The 21,230-nt window shown below is 44.2% G+C and overlaps 1 protein-coding gene and 5 non-coding genes across 8 annotated transcripts; all 6 read left to right on the top strand.

The window, feature by feature from the left end:
- Positions 1 to 5,211: 5,211 nt before the first annotated feature.
- On the top strand, positions 5,212 to 14,471 carry EIF4A2 (eukaryotic translation initiation factor 4A2). 3 transcript variants are annotated; one of them, XR_010561653.1, is made up of 12 exons: positions 5,212 to 5,283; positions 6,280 to 6,325; positions 6,417 to 6,549; positions 6,844 to 6,983; positions 8,462 to 8,630; positions 9,073 to 9,182; positions 10,235 to 10,378; positions 10,798 to 10,935; positions 11,300 to 11,389; positions 11,802 to 11,881; positions 12,714 to 12,821; positions 13,656 to 13,740. XR_010561653.1 is itself a non-coding variant. In XM_065410361.1 (11 exons), the coding sequence occupies exons 1-11, from the start codon at positions 5,255 to 5,257 to the stop codon at positions 13,798 to 13,800; spliced, it is 1,224 nt and encodes a 407-aa protein (XP_065266433.1). In that variant the 5' UTR covers positions 5,212 to 5,254; the 3' UTR covers positions 13,801 to 14,471. The 3 variants fall into 3 exon arrangements, 1 of the variants encoding a protein (XP_065266433.1); XR_010561654.1 differs by having other exon boundaries at positions 12,714 to 12,817; positions 13,656 to 13,732; XM_065410361.1 differs by lacking the exon at positions 12,714 to 12,821 and having other exon boundaries at positions 13,656 to 14,471.
- Positions 6,696 to 6,766, top strand: LOC135884211 (small nucleolar RNA SNORD2). The gene has a single exon (XR_010561703.1). It is a non-coding gene; the product is annotated as a small nucleolar RNA SNORD2 (small nucleolar RNA).
- LOC135884212 (small nucleolar RNA SNORD2) lies at positions 8,909 to 8,979 on the top strand. The gene has a single exon (XR_010561704.1). It is a non-coding gene; the product is annotated as a small nucleolar RNA SNORD2 (small nucleolar RNA).
- Positions 9,232 to 9,358, top strand: LOC135884189 (small nucleolar RNA SNORA63). Its single transcript, XR_010561682.1, has one exon. It is a non-coding gene; the product is annotated as a small nucleolar RNA SNORA63 (small nucleolar RNA).
- On the top strand, positions 10,437 to 10,617 carry LOC135884209 (small nucleolar RNA SNORA81). The gene has a single exon (XR_010561701.1). It is a non-coding gene; the product is annotated as a small nucleolar RNA SNORA81 (small nucleolar RNA).
- Positions 11,098 to 11,225, top strand: LOC135884188 (small nucleolar RNA SNORA63). Its single transcript, XR_010561681.1, has one exon. It is a non-coding gene; the product is annotated as a small nucleolar RNA SNORA63 (small nucleolar RNA).
- Positions 14,472 to 21,230: the final 6,759 nt, after the last annotated feature.

The following is a 21,230-nucleotide window of genomic DNA, read 5'->3' as shown; positions in this document are numbered from 1 at the left end:
AGTGCGTCGGAGTTGAAAGTGCTGTCCAGAGCGGTCACAGGATTATAACATTAAAATATATAGGTTTGTGGTTTCCTTACATCATAAATGTACAGTCTGTATATTTGGATTTATCTAATTAAATTGAAAGAAATTGCATGTTCAGTATTTTTTAGCTTTATCTAACAGTCCATTAGCTCTAACTACAAATCTAATTGTGTCTGTGGAACGTTTTAGGGTTCAACCAAGACCAGTAAGAGGTTGTCATCACCTACACTGTAATCTTAGGTGCCTTAAATGCTCTGATGCTGTGGCTCACAGCCCGGACACCAACAGCCAGCAGACAAGAATGCAGTTTCCTGAGTGTGTATGTGCTGTGTAACCCTGATTCAGCACTCTAACCCCAGCAGCCTGCCTACAACACAACAGCCCCACCCTGTTCAACAATAATGGAATATGGTTTATTTAAATATTTTTGGATGCTTTCTACATTTTTAAATACATTGATTTCAATTACAACACAGATACAAAGTGTACAGTGCTCACTTTATTCTTAATTACAAATATTTGCACTGTAAAAAAAATAGTATTTTTCAATTCACCTAATACAAGTACTGTACTGCAATCTCTTTATCATGAAAGTGGATCTTACAAATGTAGAATTATGTACAAAAAACTGCATTAAAAATAAAACAATGTAAAACTTTAGAGCCTACAAATCCACTCACTCCTACTTCTTGTTCAGCCCAAGCTGGGCAGTCCCATGGCCAGCAGCAGCAGTTTGGGTGTGTGGGAGGGGGCTCAGGGCTAGGGGGTTGGGGAGCACGGGGGGGGCACTTACCTCAGGGTGGGGGGCTCCCTGGCTGCCACTGGCATGGCCCCCCAGCAGCTCCTAGGCGGCAGAGGGGCGGGGGGTCTCCATGTCGCGCACTGCCTGTGCCCACAGGCCCCACCCCTGCAGCTCCCATTGGCTGCAGTTCCCAGCCAATGGGAACTGCGGCAGCCAGCGCTTTTGGCAGGAGCAGCAGAGCCCCTGCCCTGGCCCCTCCCTCCGCTGCCTAGGAGCTGCAGGGATGCAGAGCTGGGTAGGAAGCCCCTGCCAGCCCCGCCAACTTTCCCCGCCCCCAGTACCAGCAGGGGTCCTGGGCCACCTCCCCCAGCACCTGCAGCAACCCTGGACTGCCCTCCCCAGAGCACTCGCAACCCCCTCCCCTGCCCAAGTTTTAGTCAGGGCGGGTATTTTTAGTAAAAGTCATGGACAGGTCACTGGCCCGTGAATTTTTGTTTACGGCCGGTGACCTGTCCATGACTTTTACTAAAAATACCTGTGACTAAAACGTAGCCTTAGTAATCATTAAGTGATCATCCCCTTTTGTCCATGCCCAGCTTCTGGCAAACAGAGGCTAGGGACACTTCAGAGCATGGTTTTGCACCCCTGCTCAGCCTGGCTAATAGCCACTGATAGACCTAGCCTCCATGAACTTATCTAATTCGTTTTTGAACCCAGTTATGCTTTTGGCTTTCACAACATCCCCTGGCAACAAGTTCAGCAGGTTGACTGTGCGTTGTATGAAGAAGTACTTCCTTATGTTTATAGTCTTGGCCTTCACAACATCCTCTGGCAAAGAGTTCCACAGGCTGTGTGTTGTGGGAAGAAATACTTCCACATGCAATGGAGTGTCTTGTTTTAATAATATTTGGGGAGGGAGAAGGGGGTGTTTTGTTATTTAAACATACATATTGCTATGTGTTTATGTTAGAGAAGACAAGGTCAAAGAAATGCACCTTGCACTCGGAGTGGAAGGTGGTGAGGTTTGTGATGATTCTTAGTTCCTAGGGGATTTAATTCCACTCTCAGTCTGGCCCCTGATAAAATTCTCTCTCTCGCACAGATGAGTGTTACCCTTATTGTACAGTTCCATTGTCACACATGTGAAGAGAAAGAAGCACTTTCAATTTTCCTCACTAAATACAGAACACTCCATAAAACAGGCTTTTAAGATCTCTACAGTGCATCAATAAGAGAGCTGGGAATATATAACTTGGGACTTCCTGACACTCAAAATATGTGTAAACTCAAAAGCTTGTCAAGAAGTTGACCCGATTAAAGATATTATCTTCCTCACCTTGTCACCTAAAATTCTGTCCATTTCATCAGGTCATACTGCCCCTGCAGGTGCTGCCATTGCGGAACCAGGGTATATTTGGTCTCTTTCCAAATTGAATCCTCTGAGGGATATTTTACACATATTCATATCTTAAAAGCAAAAGGCGGGATTTTCAAAACATCACCTGCATTTGTGCACAGGTGCTCACTATGGAGACAAATTCTCAAATTGCCACACTCAACCCCACTCACCCTCCCCAAATATACACAAATGGGATTAGTATGTTATATCATTTGTATACACAAATAATAGTATGAAACAATTATAATAAACCTGATAAGTCTAGTAAATGCAGCAATACTTTTTCTTTTTCATTGGTATGAAAGCAACTAGCACAGGGGTGGGCAAACTTTTTGGCCTGAGGGCCACATCTAGGTGGGGAAATTGCATGCAGGGCCATGAAGGTAGGGCTGGGGCAGGGGGTTGGGGTGCAGGAGGGAGTGCGGGGTGTGGGAAGGGGCTCAGGGCAATGGGTTGGGGTGCAGGGTGCAGGAGGGGGCTCAGGGCAGGGGGTTGGGGTGCAGGAGGCATGAGGCAGGGGGCTCAGGACAGGGGGTTGTGGTGCAGGAGGGGGCTCAGGGCAGGGGGTTGGGGTGCAGGAGGGGTGCAGCAAGGGGCTCAGGGCTGGGGGTGGGGTGCAGGAGGGGTTTGGGGAGCGGGCTCCAGACCGGCACCACTTACCTGGAGCAGCTCCGGGGTGGCAGCAGCCCACAGCGGGGCTAAGGCAGGCTCCCTGCCTGCCCTGGCCCCGCACCGCTCCCGGAAGCGGCTGGCACCATGTCCCTGCGGGCGGGGGTGGGGCAGAGGGCTCCGCGCACTGCCCTTGCCTGCGGGTACCTCCCCTGAAGTTCCCATTGGCCGCGGTTCCCCGTGAACTAGCACAATGATTCTCAAACTTTTGTATTGGGACACCTTTCAAACAGCAAGCCTAAGAGTGCGACTCCCCTTATAAATTAAAAAAACACATTTTTTTATATTTAACACTATAAATATTGGAGGTGAAACAGGGTTTGGGGTGAAGGCTGACAGCTCATGACACCCCACACTGTGACCCCATAACTAGCATAATACCATTGACCATTTTGATCTATCTTGCACAATAAAAATTGACTTATTTAATGTATCTTGTTTTATTTTAGTTTGTGTCATCAAAACGCTATTTCCTGACACAATTTAGTATTCACATTGTCAGACTGTCAATTGCAATCTGTCACAACACAACTTTTCCATCACATACGAATAAATCTGCATCAATCCTAGCAACTGCATGGGTTAACTCCCACACAAACATCCCCCAAATATACCTTCATCTAGAACAGGGGCTCTCAACCTTTTTATTTCTAAGCCCCCTTCAAAATGCTATAAAACTCCACGGCCCACCTGTGCCACAATAACTGGTTTTCTGCATATAAAAGCCAAGGCCGGCGTTAGGGGATAGCAAGCAGAGCAATACCCTGGGGCCTCATGCCATGGGGCCCACGCAAAACTATATTGCTCAGGCTTCAGCTTCAGCCCCAGGTGGTGGGGCTCAGGGCCCAGACTTCAGCCCCATATGGTGGGGCTTCAGCTATCTACCCTGGGCCCCAGCGAGTCTAATGCTGTCCATGCTTGGCAGCCCCCTGAAACTTACACACGCCCCCCCTCCCCCGGGAGCCTCGGACCCCTGGTTGAGAACCACTGATCTAGAATACATTACCCACGTTTTAACTCTCCTTTACAATCCCCTCAGCCAGTTTCTGCTACCTCAAAAACAAACCAACCAAACATAAATCTCGATGCTGCCCACCAGTAAAAGTGTGTGAAGCTAATCTATTTAACCTATCTGGGTTTTTATACAGCACCCATCACTACAGTATCTGAGCACATGAATTAAACAGCAGTATGGCAGTAGAAATCACCTTCTAGCCAAACAATATAGACAGCAACCTCTCCCTATCTGCAACCGTCTCCCCTAGGTTCTATCTTCTCCCCTATTCCACCTCACTCCTGCACCCCCTGTTCCCTGGGCTGCTTCCACACATCCCTTTCTCCAGAGCGCCACAGCTTCTCCTTCCCCTTGTCCCTCTCCAGTATTGCCCACTCCAGACATTCAAAAGTATGAATCCCCCCCCCCATCCCAAAATCAAGTTAAAAATCACCAAAGGGTTTTTTCTTTTGACTCTATTTGCGGTTCTTTTGCTGCCGGTCTTGTTTTGGAGACTTTCCCAGGGCGGTTTTCCAGCTTTTTCCCCACAACACAAGGGCTAGAAGCTTACTTTTTTTGGTGTGTGTGTGTATGTAGGGGCAGGGGGTGTAAATGAAAGAAAGCGGAGAGTTTCACATAATCCCATGACTCCTGGAGCCTGGGTTTGACACCAACATGGCAAGCCTGGTGATAAAATCCTGCCTTGTGATAACCCTGCCTTCCTCACAGGTGATGCTCAGGCTTTGATCCTTTAACCCTCCTCACCTGGTGCCCCCTTTTCTCCCATTCCCTCAGCTGCCCCCTCCCCATCTCCTGGTGGGACCCCACTTCGCTCCCTAAATTCCCTTCCCTCTTTCTCTGCCCCTTCCTCGGGCCTCAGCTGCCCTGTCCCCTCCTCTGGCCCCTCGCCGAGCTCCCCTTTTCTCCCGCTCTTCCTGGGAGAGCTCCCCCGCTCCGACGACCCAGCCCCCTGCCCCACTCAGTCTCTCCCCTCCCCCCTCCCGATCTGAGTCTCTCTCGCCACTCTACAGCAGGGGCCGGGCAGGGAAACCCCGTGTGCGAGTGGTGGGGGCACGAGCAGGAGAAGGAAGGAGCAGGACACTGTCACATCTCCAACTGCTGCAATATCCTTCCGCCTTCGCGGCACACAAAATAATTCCAATCTCCGCCCGCTCTTCTGGCCCTGGCAGTCTTACGAACCCCACAGGAAATATCATGCCCAGTTTGAGTGGGGACATCCGTGACACGGGCGAGCCCTAAACGGGGCATATTTGTGGCTTGGACTGTGGGGCGATATATAGATCCCTCCGCGGCGAAAGGCGGAGTGAGTCCCGGCGGCTGCATGGGTATATAAACCGGGCGCCGCGGAGGCGCTGCCTTTTCAGTTGAGGACAGAACACAAGTGGGGGCTGGAGACCGGAACATGTCAGGTGGTTCCACGGAATATAGCAGGTATTGGGGGCTGAGAGATGGGGGGCTAGTCGGGGCCTTAGTGGCGTTTTTTTCTCTTGAGGCGATTTTAAGGGGCAGAGAGATTAACGCGGGATGAGGTGGGGCGTGTGATGCCGGCTCGTTGCCGTTGGTGGGAAATACTATCCCAGATGGTTCCGTCCAGTTGTCCCCTGGTAGGCAAGTTCTTCCCGCAGCTTGTCCGTTTCGGGGACCCACCACCCGTGCGGCCCAACATGATTTAGCTCCGAGAGGAGCCGGCCATGACGCTTCAACTTTGAACCCCTCCCCCCGGTGTCCCGTTGGTTCACTCCGGCGTTTCATGGGCCCGGCTTCGGGCGAGTCCATTTTCACGCAGAGCGGGAGGGGCGCGGCGCTGAAGGCGTTTGCTAGGCGCCTTCCTCCGCCTGCTTAGCGTATCCCAGGGGTGGAGCTCTCGCGAGAGTTTGCTAGTCCTGGCTGAGGGAGGAGGGGCGCCGCATAGAAGCCGGAGAAAACCCTTCACTCCCGGTTCTACAGACGAGGTGGCCCACATAGGGCCGCTCTTTTGCCTTCTCCCCGGCGGGGGCTACAGCGCCCAGCAGGCAACGCTCTTAGAGCAGATTTTTTTCGCTGCCAGGGGAGTGCTGCATGCTGGGAGCTGTAGTCTCTGCCCTGCGCCTATTGTGGCGGAGGAAGTGCGGCATGTTGAGACCTGCCGCCTGTGGCTTGCTGCGGGGTAGGGGTGTTTTGCTGATCTTGCACTGTGGCTTAGGGGTTATGAATGGTGACTGAGCCTGGCACAGAAAGTTGGGAGTAATGGCATCCACGCTAATGAGGAGGGGAGACTAGTTCTCATGCTGGGAAAATACCAAAGCATTGTCTAGAGTAATCCATCACTGGTTCAAGTTCCAGCTTGGTGTGGGCAGTGCTAATGCTATCTAAGATACTGCGGTCTTGTTCTTCATGCAAGTTGTTAGTTGCAAAGAGTGTTAACAGCCTGCTTTTTCTTGGCACCAGAGACCATGGCGGCCCAGAGGGAATGGACCCTGATGGTATCATTGAGGTGAGCAACTGCATAATACCCTTTAGACTCAAATCAAATATGGAGATAGGTAATCGGTGGTGTAATCTGCTTTTTGCTTCCTTCCTTACAGAGCAATTGGAATGAAATTGTTGACAATTTTGATGATATGAATTTAAAAGAATCCCTTCTCAGGGGTATTTATGCTTATGGTTTTGAGAAGCCTTCAGCTATTCAACAGAGAGCTATTATTCCATGTATCAAAGGTAGGCAAGCACAAAAGTACTGATCTGTCTGCTAATGGTGGCAACACAAGTTAACTAGAAAAGAGATCTTTTTATAAATGTATGTACTATGTAGTTATTTTTAAAGTGTGGTGGTGATGACACTTACTTTTAACCCTTGCTTGAACAAGTGAGATGATGGTATACCATCTTTCGGGACTGACCTGAAATGGAGAGAGCTTTTAATTGCTGATCACTTATTTCAAAAGCAATAGAATTAAACTAAATATGAATGACTTGTGTGGGAGCAGTAAATATATATCCTACTTTTTTTAGGGTATGATGTGATTGCTCAAGCTCAGTCAGGTACTGGCAAGACAGCCACATTTGCTATTTCCATCCTGCAGCAATTGGAGATTGATCTCAAGGAGACCCAAGCACTAGTATTGGCCCCTACCAGAGAACTGGCTCAACAGGTATTGATAGTGTAGTTAAAAAAAGCTGCTTGCACATTGCATAGGTTTCAGGTTTCACAACTGTGTAGGACAGTTAACAGACTTTTTAAAGGGGTCTGTAACTAATATCCATTCAGAATCCTTGCCACTTTGAGTGTAATGGGGAAACAGAATAGCTTCTGTTTTAGGTTTTCCCTACCCACATGAAGGGAGTTGAGATGTGACTTGTTTGGAGGTGATGCTGGGACAAGGTGCAGGTAACAGCTGATATGCTGTGTAGTTCGGAAAGGACATCTCCCAGCAAATGGTGAAATCTTAAAAATGATCTTAAAACAGTATGTTCTGAGTGGAAACAAAATGCACTTTTTGAAAACAACTCAAACTTGTGTGCAGTTGTGCAACATGAAAACTGCAGTGCACATGTGATCAGTTCATTGTCTTGTGGTGTATTTATCTGACCCATGCTATGTTGCATGTTTACTTTGCCTCAAAGGTTCATTACTTTTTTCTGCTTAAAATGGAGCTGCTTTAATGGAGCACCAGACTACATTGATTCCTGTACTGTTAAAGTGGCTCTAAGAATCCATTGATTTAAGGTTTAATGATGTGATACGTGAAAGTGTAGATATCAGACTTCTAAAATGTTTTGCAGTTTGGTTTTATACTATATAAAATTTGCTTAGCACTCTTTAAGTGAGACTATTTTTACTTCCTCAGACCAAAGATTAGAGTCAACTGTGCTTCCGGGGGGGGGGGGGAAATTATCCAGAGATGATACCTTTTTATAACAGTCAAAATACCAAAAGGTATTTTGGTTTTGGAATCTAGGAAAACTTGTGGTATTAGATCAGTTCTAGTTTAGTGGATCTCTCATTAGATTGTTTACTAATCCTATTTCTATACTCTCAGTGAAGGCAGTAGCAAAGTGAGACTTCACTGGGAACAGAATTGGGCATTTTTGCAGGTGATGCTACATACATCATTTGGCCTTAACACTGAGGATATTTGATTCTTGCCTAATAAATCTGCGTTTAAACTTTACTGCATAGTTGTGTACTCTGACTGCCTGATGACAAAATGTCGTAACTTATTTGCAAGCTGTTCTGCTAGTGCACAACACCAGTGATAGTTTTTTTCAACTCTGCCGACGCTTTGCAGTTTGGCCTCTAAAGGAAAATTCCTTATGATATCTTAAGGAAAAGATCTAGGATTCATTTGATAATGGGACTGACTCTTCTCTTGGTAAGAAGAAAAGAACTAGCTTAAATAAATCAACCCAAGAAATTACCATGTTGATGCCATTGGTGGGCTTTGTTCTTTAGTGACTAATTTAAATTTTGGGGAGATTAGCAGCAACTTTGACCCAGTTTCCATACCAGACAAGTGCATGGTCCTTGTTCAGAACTGAATAGTGAATTATAGAAATTACTGTTTTGTAACTTTAAAAAAAAAATCCAGTTAACGTACTGGAAGTACTGACTAAAGGATTTTTATTTTAGATACAAAAGGTAATTTTGGCTCTTGGAGACTATATGGGTGCAACTTGCCATGCTTGTATTGGTGGCACGAATGTTCGTAATGAGATGCAGAAGCTTCAGGCTGAGGCTCCACACATTGTGGTTGGAACTCCAGGTCGGGTGTTTGATATGTTAAACAGACGATATCTTTGTAAGTACTGAATTTAGTTTCACTACTTTAGCAACCAGTATATTCACATGTGGAAGCTGCATGATGGTTTCAATTGACAATACAGAAATCAGGCTTTGTAATTTCTGGGGTTCAACTTTCCAAGTAAAATAATTGTGGAAGAAATACGTATTAAAGGCAATAGATATACCTGAACATTCCACTTTAAAATATTACTGTTCAGCAGTTGGAGGAGAAGTTAAGAATGTTTGAAACTTTGCATTAGATACATAACTTGCAGGATGTGAAACTTAAAAGGGGAGTGAAGTGATGTTTTACCATCTTTCGGGACTGACTTAGAAATGATGATAAAAGTTTATACTGATCACTCGTATCAAGGAAGAGGTAGTGATTCACAGCCATTTCAGATGCACTAAACATTCTCCTTAGCATGCTTTATGAAACACTTCTCCCTTTCTCCTAGCACCTAAATGGATCAAGATGTTTGTTTTGGATGAAGCAGATGAAATGTTGAGCCGTGGATTTAAAGATCAAATTTATGAAATTTTTCAAAAGTTAAGCACAAATATTCAGGTAAAATCAGAATTTAGTTATAACTAAGATGAACAGCTTGTGTTAAGAAATGCAGGATAAGTTACAATGTAGCTGTCAGTGCTGTATTGTCGTTCCCCCTGCTCAAATAAATTGTGTCATACTATCCCTGTCTGCCTTGATTCCCACAGTAGACAGGGACGCTTGGTCTCGTACATTTAATCTGTCTTCACTTACCTGTGTTAGATTCATTTCAATATTAATCAATTGATAATCCTATTTAACTATGGTCTCTGCTTTTCATAGAATCATAGAATATCCGGGTTGGAAGGGACCTCAGGAGGTCATCTAGTCCAACCCCCTGCTCAAAGCAGGACCAATTACCAACTAAATCATCCCAGCCAGGGCTTTGTCAAGCCGGGCCTTAAAAGTCTCCAAAGAAGGAGACTCCACCACCTCCCTAGGTAACGCATTCCAGTGCTTCACCACCCTCCTAGTGATAGTTTTTCCTAATATCCAACCTAGACCTCCCCCACTGCAACTTGAGACCATTGCTCCTTGTTCTGTCATCTGCCACCACTGAGAACAGCTGAGCTCCATCCTCTTTGGAACCCCCCCCCCTCAGGTAGTTGCAGAAGAGAAGAATGAGGGGGGATTTGATAGCTGCTTTCAGACTAAACAATCCCAGTTCCCTCAGCCTCTCCTCATAAGTCATGTGCTCCAGACCCCTAATCATTTTTGTTGCCCTCCGCTGGACTCTTTCCAATTTTTCCACATCCTTCTTGTAGTGTGGGGCCCAAAACTGGACACAGTATTCCAGATGAGGCCTCACCAATGTCGAATAGAGGGGAACGATCACGTTCCTCGATCTGCTGGCAATGCCCCTACTTATACAGCCCAAAATGCCGTTAGCCTTCTTGGCAACAAGAGCACACTGTTGACTCATATCCAGCTTGAGTGCTCACTGCACAAAGTGCTCTCTTGGATGTTGGTGGTGGTACACTCATTTAGGGTTAGTACAGTACCTCTGAATATTGGTGGTTTTTCTTACAATTTTAGAAGCATTTCTTCTCAGTTTGTACTGTATCTCTTAGGTTGTATTGCTGTCAGCCACAATGCCAATGGATGTGTTGGAAGTGACCAAAAAGTTCATGAGAGATCCTATACGTATTCTGGTGAAGAAAGAAGAATTGACCCTTGAGGGTATCAAACAATTCTATATTAATGTTGAAAGAGAGGTAGGTGCTAACTTTATTTCCTTTGGCTAGAAGTATTTAGAAGATCTCTTGTCTTTCCACCTTCTTGTTCAAGCACTGTGCTAAAATTACAGAAACCAGGGCTGAGCCTTGGTTTTTGTAGTAATGCTAGCAGAGTACACATAAGAAGAAGAATAAATGTGCACTAGATCCAGAATGACTTGGGTGGACCTCTTTCTTAATGTCCAGTGTCCTATGTCTTAGGATTTGGTGCAATAATCTATGTTGAAACTTGCATGTAATGCTTATTTTTCATGTTGTACCTACATAATTCTATATACTGAAATGTTAATTTGATAATGGGTTTTTCTGTAATTCTTGCCCTGCCATATTAAAAAAAATTTTTTCTTAGTAACTAATTACCTGGCACTTTTTTCCTAAATATATGCAAATTTATTTAGGAATGGAAGCTGGATACTCTCTGTGACTTGTATGAGACACTGACCATTACACAGGCTGTTATTTTCCTGAATACAAGGAGAAAAGTGGATTGGCTTACAGAGAAAATGCATGCGAGGGACTTCACGGTCTCTGCTCTGGTGAGAGTTGATGCTTCATTTTATCTAAGACATTTCATGCTTGTCTTTAAATATATTAATCTCCATTTCACTTGTGCAATGATAGACACTTTAGTGGGAATGATTCTAATGGATTCAGAAACTCTAGTTCTAGGCACCAAAACTGGTGCTGTTTAAAGTGAGAAGCAGGTTAAGTTACAATGTAGCTGTGAAGTGCTGTATTGTCGTTCCCCCTGCTCAAAGCAAAATGTTTCATACTATCCCTGCCTGCCTTGATCCCATAGCAGATGGGGACGCTTGGTCTCATACACATTTAAAATAAGAAATAGATTTTTCTGTTCTGGAATATTGAGATTGTAAAAGTTCTCATTTTTGATTTCTCCAGCATGGTGACATGGACCAGAAGGAACGAGATGTTATCATGAGAGAGTTTAGATCAGGATCAAGCCGTGTCTTGATCACTACTGATTTGTTGGTAACTATCCCAATCATCTTCGCATATGCGTAACGTGCATCAGGTGGCATGTGACCAGAATTCATCACCGAATTTGGTCCACTGGTTGGATCATTCGCTTCCCCAGCTTGGGCCAAGTACTGATGGGAGTGCGATGTGAACACCGATCCATGCCCCCCAAACATCTCAATTACCTTAATACTGCACCTCCAGTGTTTTAGTTTAGCATGTTCACACTTGCTGCCAAAAGCTTCTTGACTTGGTGAAGGTTACTGTAACCGAACCACTCAAGCTCTTGGAAGAGTAAAGACTACACTCCACTATGGGCTACACGGTTGTAGTTCATCACTATAATGTGGTCAACAAAATAAGGAGTAAATTTCTTACTCTAAAATGTATGGGCTTGTATTAAAGAGTTTGTATTGGCTTCCAGGCTCGTGGCATTGATGTGCAACAGGTTTCGTTGGTTATAAATTACGACCTGCCGACCAATCGTGAAAACTACATTCACAGGTTAGTTGCTGCAGTGTTATGTCATTGAATATTTCTCCTATTTTCACTGCTTCAGACTAAATCACAAGAACTTGCATCCTATTTTCTACATATTTCTATCTGTATAACTTGGACAAACCCACCCACTGCTCTGGGTTTTCTTAGTCCACTCAGTGGGGGGGGGACTGGAATAGTGTGCATATCCAACCATACCAGGAAGGGTGTACCCATCTAAAATATTGAACACTAAGCACTGACTGGTACAGCTGTTTCCATAACATTTCTGAAATGGGGGAGGGGCAGAGCTTCTTGGTTAGTCAATGAAACAAAGCAGTGGGAAAACTTAAATGTCTTAGTCTGTCTTGGCATTGTTGCCTGATACATTCATTGCTGAGGTGTAGTCCAATTGGCATCTGCTGCTGAATTAGTATCTTCTGCAGTATATCTTGTGGAGTCTCAAAAACTGCAAAAAATATTTCCTAATTGCAGTGTTCATGCCAAGTCTAGTTATTGATTTGTCCACCACATCTGCTTTAGGCCATAGCTAATTTTTCCTGGATTGCTGCTGCTGTTCAGTTAGTAGGCTTCCATATTGTTAGCAACTTCAGCTGGGATAGTAAGACTGCGTTGACTTCCTGAGAGGTCTAATTGTGCTGTTTTGTGCCTTCATTGTTTGTTCTTGGTGGTTCCTCTTACAGTGGGATTCTTTCTTCTGTGGTGGTTTTTTTTTTTGTTTTTCTCCTTTCTGGTAGCAATTTCAGTTTTGTTTCCCTAGCTCTAGTTAAATACTTCTAGTGGCTTTGTCCTTAAATGAAGTAAATTGTACTCTGTTACTTGATGTAAAAAAATACAGGAGTCGATAGCAGCAGTTGATGACACAAGATGGTGCTCAGAAACGGCGTTGACCTAATTTAGGACGTGGATTCGTAAGCGGCACACTGTTTGAATAAAGAGCGAGTTGGTATTTATATATTTGTTTTTCTTTTGTCATGATTATTCGCTTTGTTTTGTCATGTATTTTAGCTCTTACAGAAAAGGTGTTTCACATTGTCCAGTTTTCCATGAAGGAAGGCAGAACTGTGTTGGTGGGCTGTCAACTCACTAAAACTAATGTGGTGGTGTAATCTGTCTCTTACCTAAAACTTATACAAAAGCAGTGATTTTTAGCTTTATATTGAATCTTGTCTTGGGTTTCCTTGTCAAACTGATAAGTTTTCCCACTGAAAACAGCATCTTAAATACTAAAAATTTGATGTTTTCACGATGAAATAGTAACATTTACTGTTCTGCATTACAGAATGTAATTGGAGTACATCTGTTGCTGACTTTAATATTTACTTTAGCATTCTTGAACATTTACCTGTGCGCTAGGCTGACCAAGCTCTGCCCATGCTTGGGAAATGGATGAGGGTGGCTGGATGTGTAAGTCTCATTGCTAGCCATTCTCAAAGATGCAAGAGTGGGAGGGTTGAAATGATTTTGCACTTCATATCGCTACACTGAAATTATTTTGCAGTCAAAAGAGTAATCTTTTTCTCCACTGCTCTCCATAGGTTGGATATTTCTTAAGGTTGGCACTAACAGCTAATTTTTCTTAGCAAAATACCACTTTGACTAGCACCTAGTACTGTAAATAAGGATAAACTGGCCTTTGTCAGATAAGGCCAGAAGGGACCATTGTGATCATCTAGTCTGATGTCCTGTATAATACTGGCCATAAAATGTCTCACCCTCCTCTAGGAATTTGAATCTTTTAGAAAAACATGTTGTTTTAAATGTCTTCTGTTCTGTGCAGAATTGGACGAGGTGGTCGTTTTGGCAGGAAAGGTGTGGCTATAAACTTTGTTACCGAAGAGGACAAAAGAATTCTTCGGGATATTGAGACTTTCTACAATACTACAGTGGAGGAGATGCCTATGAATGTGGCTGATCTCATTTAATCCCTGGGATGAGAGCTTTTTTGAATGCAGTGCTCGCTGTTGCTGAATAGGCAATTCACAACGTGCATTGTGCTTCTTTCTTTGGGGATACACTGAATCTCGTCTCAATGCTCATAACGGATCCAAAATACAGATTGATTTTTTTTTTGATCAGCGAAGCGACATTTTGTCGTGAGCTCCTGTGGTGAAAGCCATTGGCTTTATCCACTTTAGGGTTAGACTGTTGGGGTTGGGTGGAAAGTCATGGGGTCTGTACATTTTTTCTTTCTTAGAAATTTATTTCCTAGTTCAGTAGAAGTGGTTGTATTAGATGTTCTTTATCATTTGATAATTTACTTATGGACTAAAAGATATAAGTGCTGTATAAAGTCAGCCAATTATGTTAAACTAGCATACCTTCCTTTATTGTATGTTTTTTACTTCTACTTTAGATTGAATTGGAAAGGCCTTTAAAAATATATAAACTTTTTATATAGAGTATTCAAATGCATTTTTGTTTATGTATTTATTAATAAAATATTTAATTAGTGGTAAGTGTGATCTGGACCCTGTTAAGCCCCAGCAAGCAAGCAATCATACTATTGTCTTAGTTAGGGTTAAACCCAGTAAAATTGCCATATTGCACATGTCTTAATGAAGTTTGAATGTTCAATAAAAAACTTCTATATTCACTTTTAAAGTGTAAAAGTTGTTTTTGACTGAAAGTGTCTTTCATTGAGTGGAGGTAATGTTTCATTTTGATTAGACTACCAGTGTTACACTAATCTTATTTCTCCTCAAGTTTGGCATTTGAGTATAATCACCAATACTGGTTATCATAACCATTCTTTCTGCAGCTAGTAGAAGGCTCTATAAGTGGCCTGAGAACCAGATTAAAGCATGTGTGTAATGTGGTTTTGTGTTTTTTAAATCACTTGCTAGTAAAGAAGCCCAATAGCCCATGAACAGTTAAGCCAATAACTAGCCTGCTAACTGCATGGGGCAGGGAGAGGGGAAAGCTTAGGACTTATCTACAGGTGATTTCTACATTATGCTAAATAGCTTGTATTAGGTACAGCTTTTAGTCTCAGCTCTATTACAAGATATAGAAATCTGTTAACTGTAGGGCTTTGCACATGTGCAGCTACAATGTAAAACAGGTACTAAACAACCTAGTCTAGGCAAGCTCTTGTGGTTTTTAACCTTTTACTCATGGACCTCTTAAAAAATTGCAAATGGAGGTGCAGACCCCTTTGGATATCTTAAACACAGTCTGGCCCCCAGGTTGTAAACCATGGGTCTATGGCAGTGGTTCCCAAACTTTAACAACGTGTGAACCCCTTGCACTAAAATGTCAAGTCTTGCAAACCCCCTCCTAAAAATGAATATTTCCAGGGATTTTCTCCTTTGAGTATAAATTATAAAAGCAGTGATCTGGGAAATATAAAATTTGTTTTTGACATGCATATTACACACTATTTTTATTACATTATAAAAATGGTGACACTTCCAATATCTCACTTTTGTAGCTTGTATCACTTTGAATAAGCCTGTTATAAGACAAGGCTCTTATGTTTCATCAAGGAGTATCAGATGTGAAACATCATGAAGGTATTTAAGAAGCCAACTCAGAGTTCCTCCTACCCAAGCATTCAGGTCTTGAGCAGTCCAGGCAAACAATGCACATTACAACAAAGCTTAAACTTGTTCATAATTTAAAACAAAACAATACTAGCTGCCTACTTAATTTTAAAAACAGCAAAAAATACCCACCTCCCTTTCCATTTCTTATAAGGAGTTTTGAAGTTTAAATCTCATCAGTGATAGATATACTTGCTTTGATCTGCTTAGCTCCTGGAAGTCCAGTGGCTCCAGGCTGCTGGCCCTGTGCTGCCTGGGGTCCCAAGGGACAGCTCTGACCACCGTTAGGGAATTTTTTTCTGAGAATCCCTGTAACATTTCACAAATCCCAGTTTGGGAACCACTGGTCTATGGTAATGACAACCTTTGGTTGTGATGGAATTGCCAGGGCTGCTGTTAGATTTACTGGGGCCAAAGCTTGAGGGCTGACAGGGCTCAGGATTAGAAGTGGCAGCTGGGCATGGGCTTCAATCCCCACACATATCTTACATGAATGTTGCTTTAAGAGGCATATTGACTAAAACTAGCACTGTTACTCTTAACTCATTCTTACCACTGCACTACATACTCAAATGACTCTGGTTGAGCAGTCAGTAAGCAAGAAGGTAATTGTAATCACAGTATGAGAACCCTATTCCTTCCTGCTGCATAGATAGTGACAATTTCTAGTCAAATTTTTTATGAAAACCACAAAGTTGTTAGGATAAGTGTGAGACAATGCCAATCTGTGGAATTGGGGTTTGTTACAGCCTCAAGTCCCCTCAAAAAGCTGTGGGCTGCTTCTGGTTGAACTTGTAACTTACTCTCCAACTGCTCGTAGAAGCAGGGAGTAACATAGGCCCCTTGGATATATAACTCTCCAGGCAAGGGGAAAGCATACAGCAAGGTGAGAAGCTGCAGACCCAGGCATGTGGACATTGAACTTGCAAGTGTTGCAGGGATTAGCTGCTAGCTTTAACCCTCTCCAACACTCAATTTTACTCCCCCACCACTTTCCCCCAGTATAAGCCACACCAAAAACAAGTCAACTAACAGTTGCTACTATCACCTTGTTTATGCTGCTTGTCATACCCCTTTCCATTCTCATGCATAAGCTCTTCAGGGCCTAGGGCCCCATTCTTTATTATATTGCCACGCTGGAATAGCCCAGTTTGTCTTGCTAGAAATCTACCATCCTTTAGCCATACTCTAAATAGCTACCAAGAATTATAATTTCCTATTCTCATTTTTACACCGACTGTTTGAGGTGTTCTCATTTAGGCTTTATTAGCCAAAATACCCTGAAGAGAATGAGGCAGTAACTTATTGGACCAACTTCTGTTGGTGAGTCAAGCTTTTGATCTTACAAAGAGCCTAGACCTGCAGAAGAGCTCTGTAACCTCACAAGCACATCTCACCAGAAAAGTTGATCCAATAAGATTTTACCTCACCCCCCCATTGTCTCAACCATCCTGGGACCAGCACAGCTAAAACACTGTATATGATTCTTTGACCATAGGGTGGCATTCCAAGGCTTCACTTAATGAAAAGAGGGAAGAGCATCTTTGCAAGCAGGCTGGCTAACCTAGTGAGGAGGGCTTTAAACTAGGTTCACCAGGGGAAGGAGCTCAAAGCCCTAAGGTAAGTAGGATGCCAGGAGGAAGCATGAGCAGGAGAGCACAAGAGGGGGGGACTCCTGCCTCTCACTGGGAAAGCAGGACCATCAGCGAGTTATCAAATGCCTCTACACCAATGCAAGAAGCCTGGGAAACAAGCAGGGAGTACTGGAAGTCCTGGCACAGTCAAGGAATTATGTGATTGGAATAACAGACCTGGTTGAATAAATCACATGACTAGAGTACTGTCATGGATGGATATAAACTGTTCAGGCAGGGCAGACAAAGTGGAGGAGTTGCATTGTATGTAAGAGAGCAGTGTGACTGCTCAGAGCTCCAGTATGAAACTGCAGAAAAACATAAGTGTCTCTGGCTTAAGTTTAGAAGTGTACGCAACAAGGGTGATGTCGTGGTGGGAGTCTGCTATAGACCACCAGACCAGGGAGATGAGGTGAACGAGGCTTTCTTCCAGAAACTAACAAGTTACTAGATCACAAGCCCTGCTTCTCCTGGGGGACTTCAATCACCCCGATATCTGCTGGGAGAGCAATACAGTAGGGCACACACAATCCAGGAAGTTTTTGGAAAGTGTAGGGAACAATTTCCTGGTGCAAGTGCTGGAGGAACCAACTAGGGGCAGAGCTCTTCTTGACCTGCTGCTCACAAACAGGGAAGAATTAGTAGGGGAAGCAAAAGTGGATGGGAACCTGGGAGGCAGTGACCATGAGATGGTCGAGTTCAGGATCCTGACACAAGGAAGAAAGGAGAGCAGCAAAATACAGACCCTGGACTTCAGAAAAGCAGACTTTGACTCCCTCAGGGAACTGATGGGCAGGATCCCCTCAGAGAATAACATGAGGGGGAAAGGAGTCCAGGAGAGCTGGCTGTATTTTAAAGAATCCTTATTGAGGTTGCAGGAACAAACCATCCCGATGTGTAGAAAGGATAGTAAATATGGCAGGCGAGCAGCTTGGCTTAACAGTGAAATCCTTGCTGATCTTAAACACAAAAAAGAAGCTTTCAAGAAGTGGAAGATTGGATAAATGACCAGGGAGGAGTATAAAAATATTGCTCAGGCATGCAGGAGTGAAATCAGGAAGGCCAAATCACACTTGGAGTTGCAGCTAGCAAGAGATGTTAAGAGTAACAAGAAGGGTTTCTTCAGGTATGTTAGCAACAAGAAGGAAGTCAAGGAAAGTGTGGGCCCCTTACTGAATGAGGGAGGCAACCTAGTGACAGAGGATGTGGAAAAAGCTAATGTACTCAATGCTTTTTTTGCCTGTCTTCACAAACAAGGTCAGCTCCCAGACTACTCCACTGGGCAACACAGCACGGGGAGGAGATGACCAGCCCTCTGTGGAGAAAGAAGTGGTTCAGGACTATTTAGAAAAGCTGGACGAGCACAAGTCCATGGGGCCAGATGCGTTGCATCCAAGGGTGTTAAAAAGAACAGGAGTACCTGTTCTTTTTGAGGATACAGACTAACACGGCTGCTACTCTGAAGGGTGTTAAAGGAATTAGTGGATGTGATTGCAGAGCCATTGGCCATTATCTTTGAAAACTCATGGCGATCGGGGGAGGTCCCGGATGACTGGAAAAAGGCTAATGTAGTGCCCATCTTTAAAAAAGGGAAGAAGGATGATCCGGGGAACTACAGGCCAGTCAGCCTCACCTCCGTCCCTGGAAAAATCATGGAGCAGGTCCTCAAGGAATCAATTCTGATGCACCTAGAGGAGAGGAAAGTGATCAGGAACAGTCAGCATGGTTTCACCAAGGGCAAGTCATGCCTGACTAACCTAATTGCCTTCTATGATGAGATAACTGGGTCTGCGGATGAGGGGAAAGCAGTGGATGTTATTCTTTGACTTTAGCAAAGCTTTTGCTACAGTCTCCCGCAGTATTCTTGCCAGCAAGTTAAAGAAGTATGGGCTGGATGAATGGACTGTAAGGTGGATAGAAAGCTGGCTAGATCGTCGGGCTCATTTGGTAGTAATCAATGGCTCCATGTCTAGTTGGCAGCTGGTATCAAGTGGAGTGCCACAAGAGTCGGACCTGGGGCCGATTTTGTTCAATATCTTAATTAATGATCTGGAGGATGGCGTGGACTGCACCCTCAGCAAGTTTGCAGATGACACTAAACTGGGAGGAGTGGTAGATACGCTGGAGGGTAGGGACAGGATACAGAGGGACCTAGACAAATTAGAGGATTGGGCCAAAAGAAATCTGATGAGGTTCAACAAGGACAAGTTCAGAATCCTGCACTTAGGACGGAAGAATCCCATGCACTGCTACAGACCGAATGGGTAGGCAGCAGTTCTGCAGAAAAGGACCTAAGGGGTTACAGTGGACGAGAATCTGAATATGAGCCAACAGTGTGCCCTTGTTGCCAAGGCGGCTAACAGCACTTTGGGCTGTATAAGTAGGGGCATTGCCAGCAGATCGAGGGACGTGATCATTCCCCTCTATTTGGCATTGGTGAGGCCTCATCTGGAGTACTGTGTCCAGTTTTTGGCCCCACACTACAAGGATGTGGAAAAATTGGAAAGAGTCCAGCAGAGGGCAACAAAAATGATTAGAGGGCTGGCGCACATGACTTATGAGGCTGAGGGAACTGGGATTGTTTAATCTGCAGAAGAGAAGAGTGAGGGGGGAATTTGATAGCTGCTTTCAACTACCTGAAAGAGGGTTCCAAAGAGGATGGATCTAGACTGTTCTCAGTGGTAGCAGATGACAGAACAAGAAATAATGGTCTCAAGATGCAGTGGGGGAGGTTTAGGTTGGATATTAGGAAAGACTTTTTCACTAGGAGGGTGGTGAAGCACTGGAATGGGTTACCTAGGGAGGTGGTGGAATCTCCTTCCCTAGAGGTTTTTACGGTCAGGCTTGATAAAGCCCTGGCTAGGATGATTTAGGTGGGGATTGGTCCTGCTTTGAGCAAGGGGTTGGACTAGATGACCTGAGGTCCTTTCCAACTCTGATATTCTATGATGACTGAAGACAATTAGGCTCTTATATTTTAAGCTTCTAGTTTACCCTATCTGACTGACTCCTGAAATCAAAATATGGAGGGATTCTACATGTAAAAGTAGTGTAGCGATGAAATTTTACTCTCAACATTGAAAATAGTCTGAGGTTGGGAGGTTTTATGGGAGCCAGACATTTCTAAAAATCCTAGTAGGCACCTAGCTGCATCTTTAGGTACTTACATACTTTTAAATATCCAGCCCATACTCCACCAGAATTAATTTTGTACACTATTGAAAGAAAGACTTAAGTATACACCCCAATCCACTTACTATGTATACTTAAGGAAAAGCTTTCATTTGATTTTTTTTAAAAAGGGTATTCGTATAGACCAGAGGTTCTCAAACTATGGTCCATGGACCACCAGTGGTCCATGAGTAGGGTTACCAGATTGCAACTGTGAAAGAACGGGACGGGACGGGGGGGGGGGGGGGGGGAATAGGCACCTATATTAAAAAAAAGTCCCAAAAAACAGGACTGTCCCTTTAAAAACAGGACATCTGGTCACCCTAGCCATGAGCTCCATTCAGGTGGTCTGCAGATAGTTCCCTCTAAGGTGCACACTTGGGCAGCTGCACACAAAAGAATGAAGGGCCACCCACCTAATCAGTGGAGCCGCTCAGGTGTGAGGTGGTGGCCTGGGAGGGGGCACTGGGGTGAGAAGACAGGGTGGGGGGAATTTGGGATGTGCAGGGCTGCAGCAGCCAGAGAAAGATGCAACTTTCCCCAGCTTAAGGGCTGTGGCTGCCAGGGAGAGACCCCCCCCCCCCCTCCTTCCCAGCCTCAGCTCTGTGGCAGGGGAAACCCCCCCCCTCCTTCCCAACCCCAGTGCTGCTGCCGCAGGGGAGAGAAGGCACATCCATCCCATTAGAAATGTAAGACTACAGATATTAAAATATGAGTTGTGTGCCTTTATTTGTAGAACAAAAAACATTAATTTTTTTTTATATAGCACCTTTATCCAAAGCGCTTTACAAGAGTTAGCTAATGGCACAAACAACATTTGGAAAGATCATTAAGTGGTCCACCAAGACCCTCAGCAATTTTCAAGTGGTCCACACAAAAAAAAGTTTGAGAACCACTGATATAGATAAAAAAATAAAAAAGGTACTTTTGGGTAGCCTCAAATTAAACATGTAACAAAGAAGCATGTAAGGAGTTCATAAGGGTTAGAGATTTTAATATTAAAAG

The sequence above is a fragment of the Emys orbicularis genome, chromosome 9 (assembly GCF_028017835.1).
Source record: "Emys orbicularis isolate rEmyOrb1 chromosome 9, rEmyOrb1.hap1, whole genome shotgun sequence".
NCBI classification, from domain to species: domain Eukaryota; kingdom Metazoa; phylum Chordata; order Testudines; family Emydidae; genus Emys; species Emys orbicularis.
The sequence above is the reverse complement of the archived record's forward strand: the minus strand, read 5'-3'. Positions and strand labels throughout refer to the sequence as shown.

Excerpts from the sequence above, each read along its gene's own strand:
- EIF4A2 (XM_065410361.1), top strand. The coding sequence starts at position 5,255 with ATGTCAGGTGGTTCCACGGAATATAGCAG. Across the intron at positions 5,284-6,279 it reads GGTTCCACGGAATATAGCAG|AGACCATGGCGGCCCAGAGG; the intron begins GTATTGGGGGCT and ends TCTTGGCACCAG. Across the intron at positions 9,183-10,234 it reads AGTTAAGCACAAATATTCAG|GTTGTATTGCTGTCAGCCAC; the intron begins GTAAAATCAGAA and ends TGTATCTCTTAG.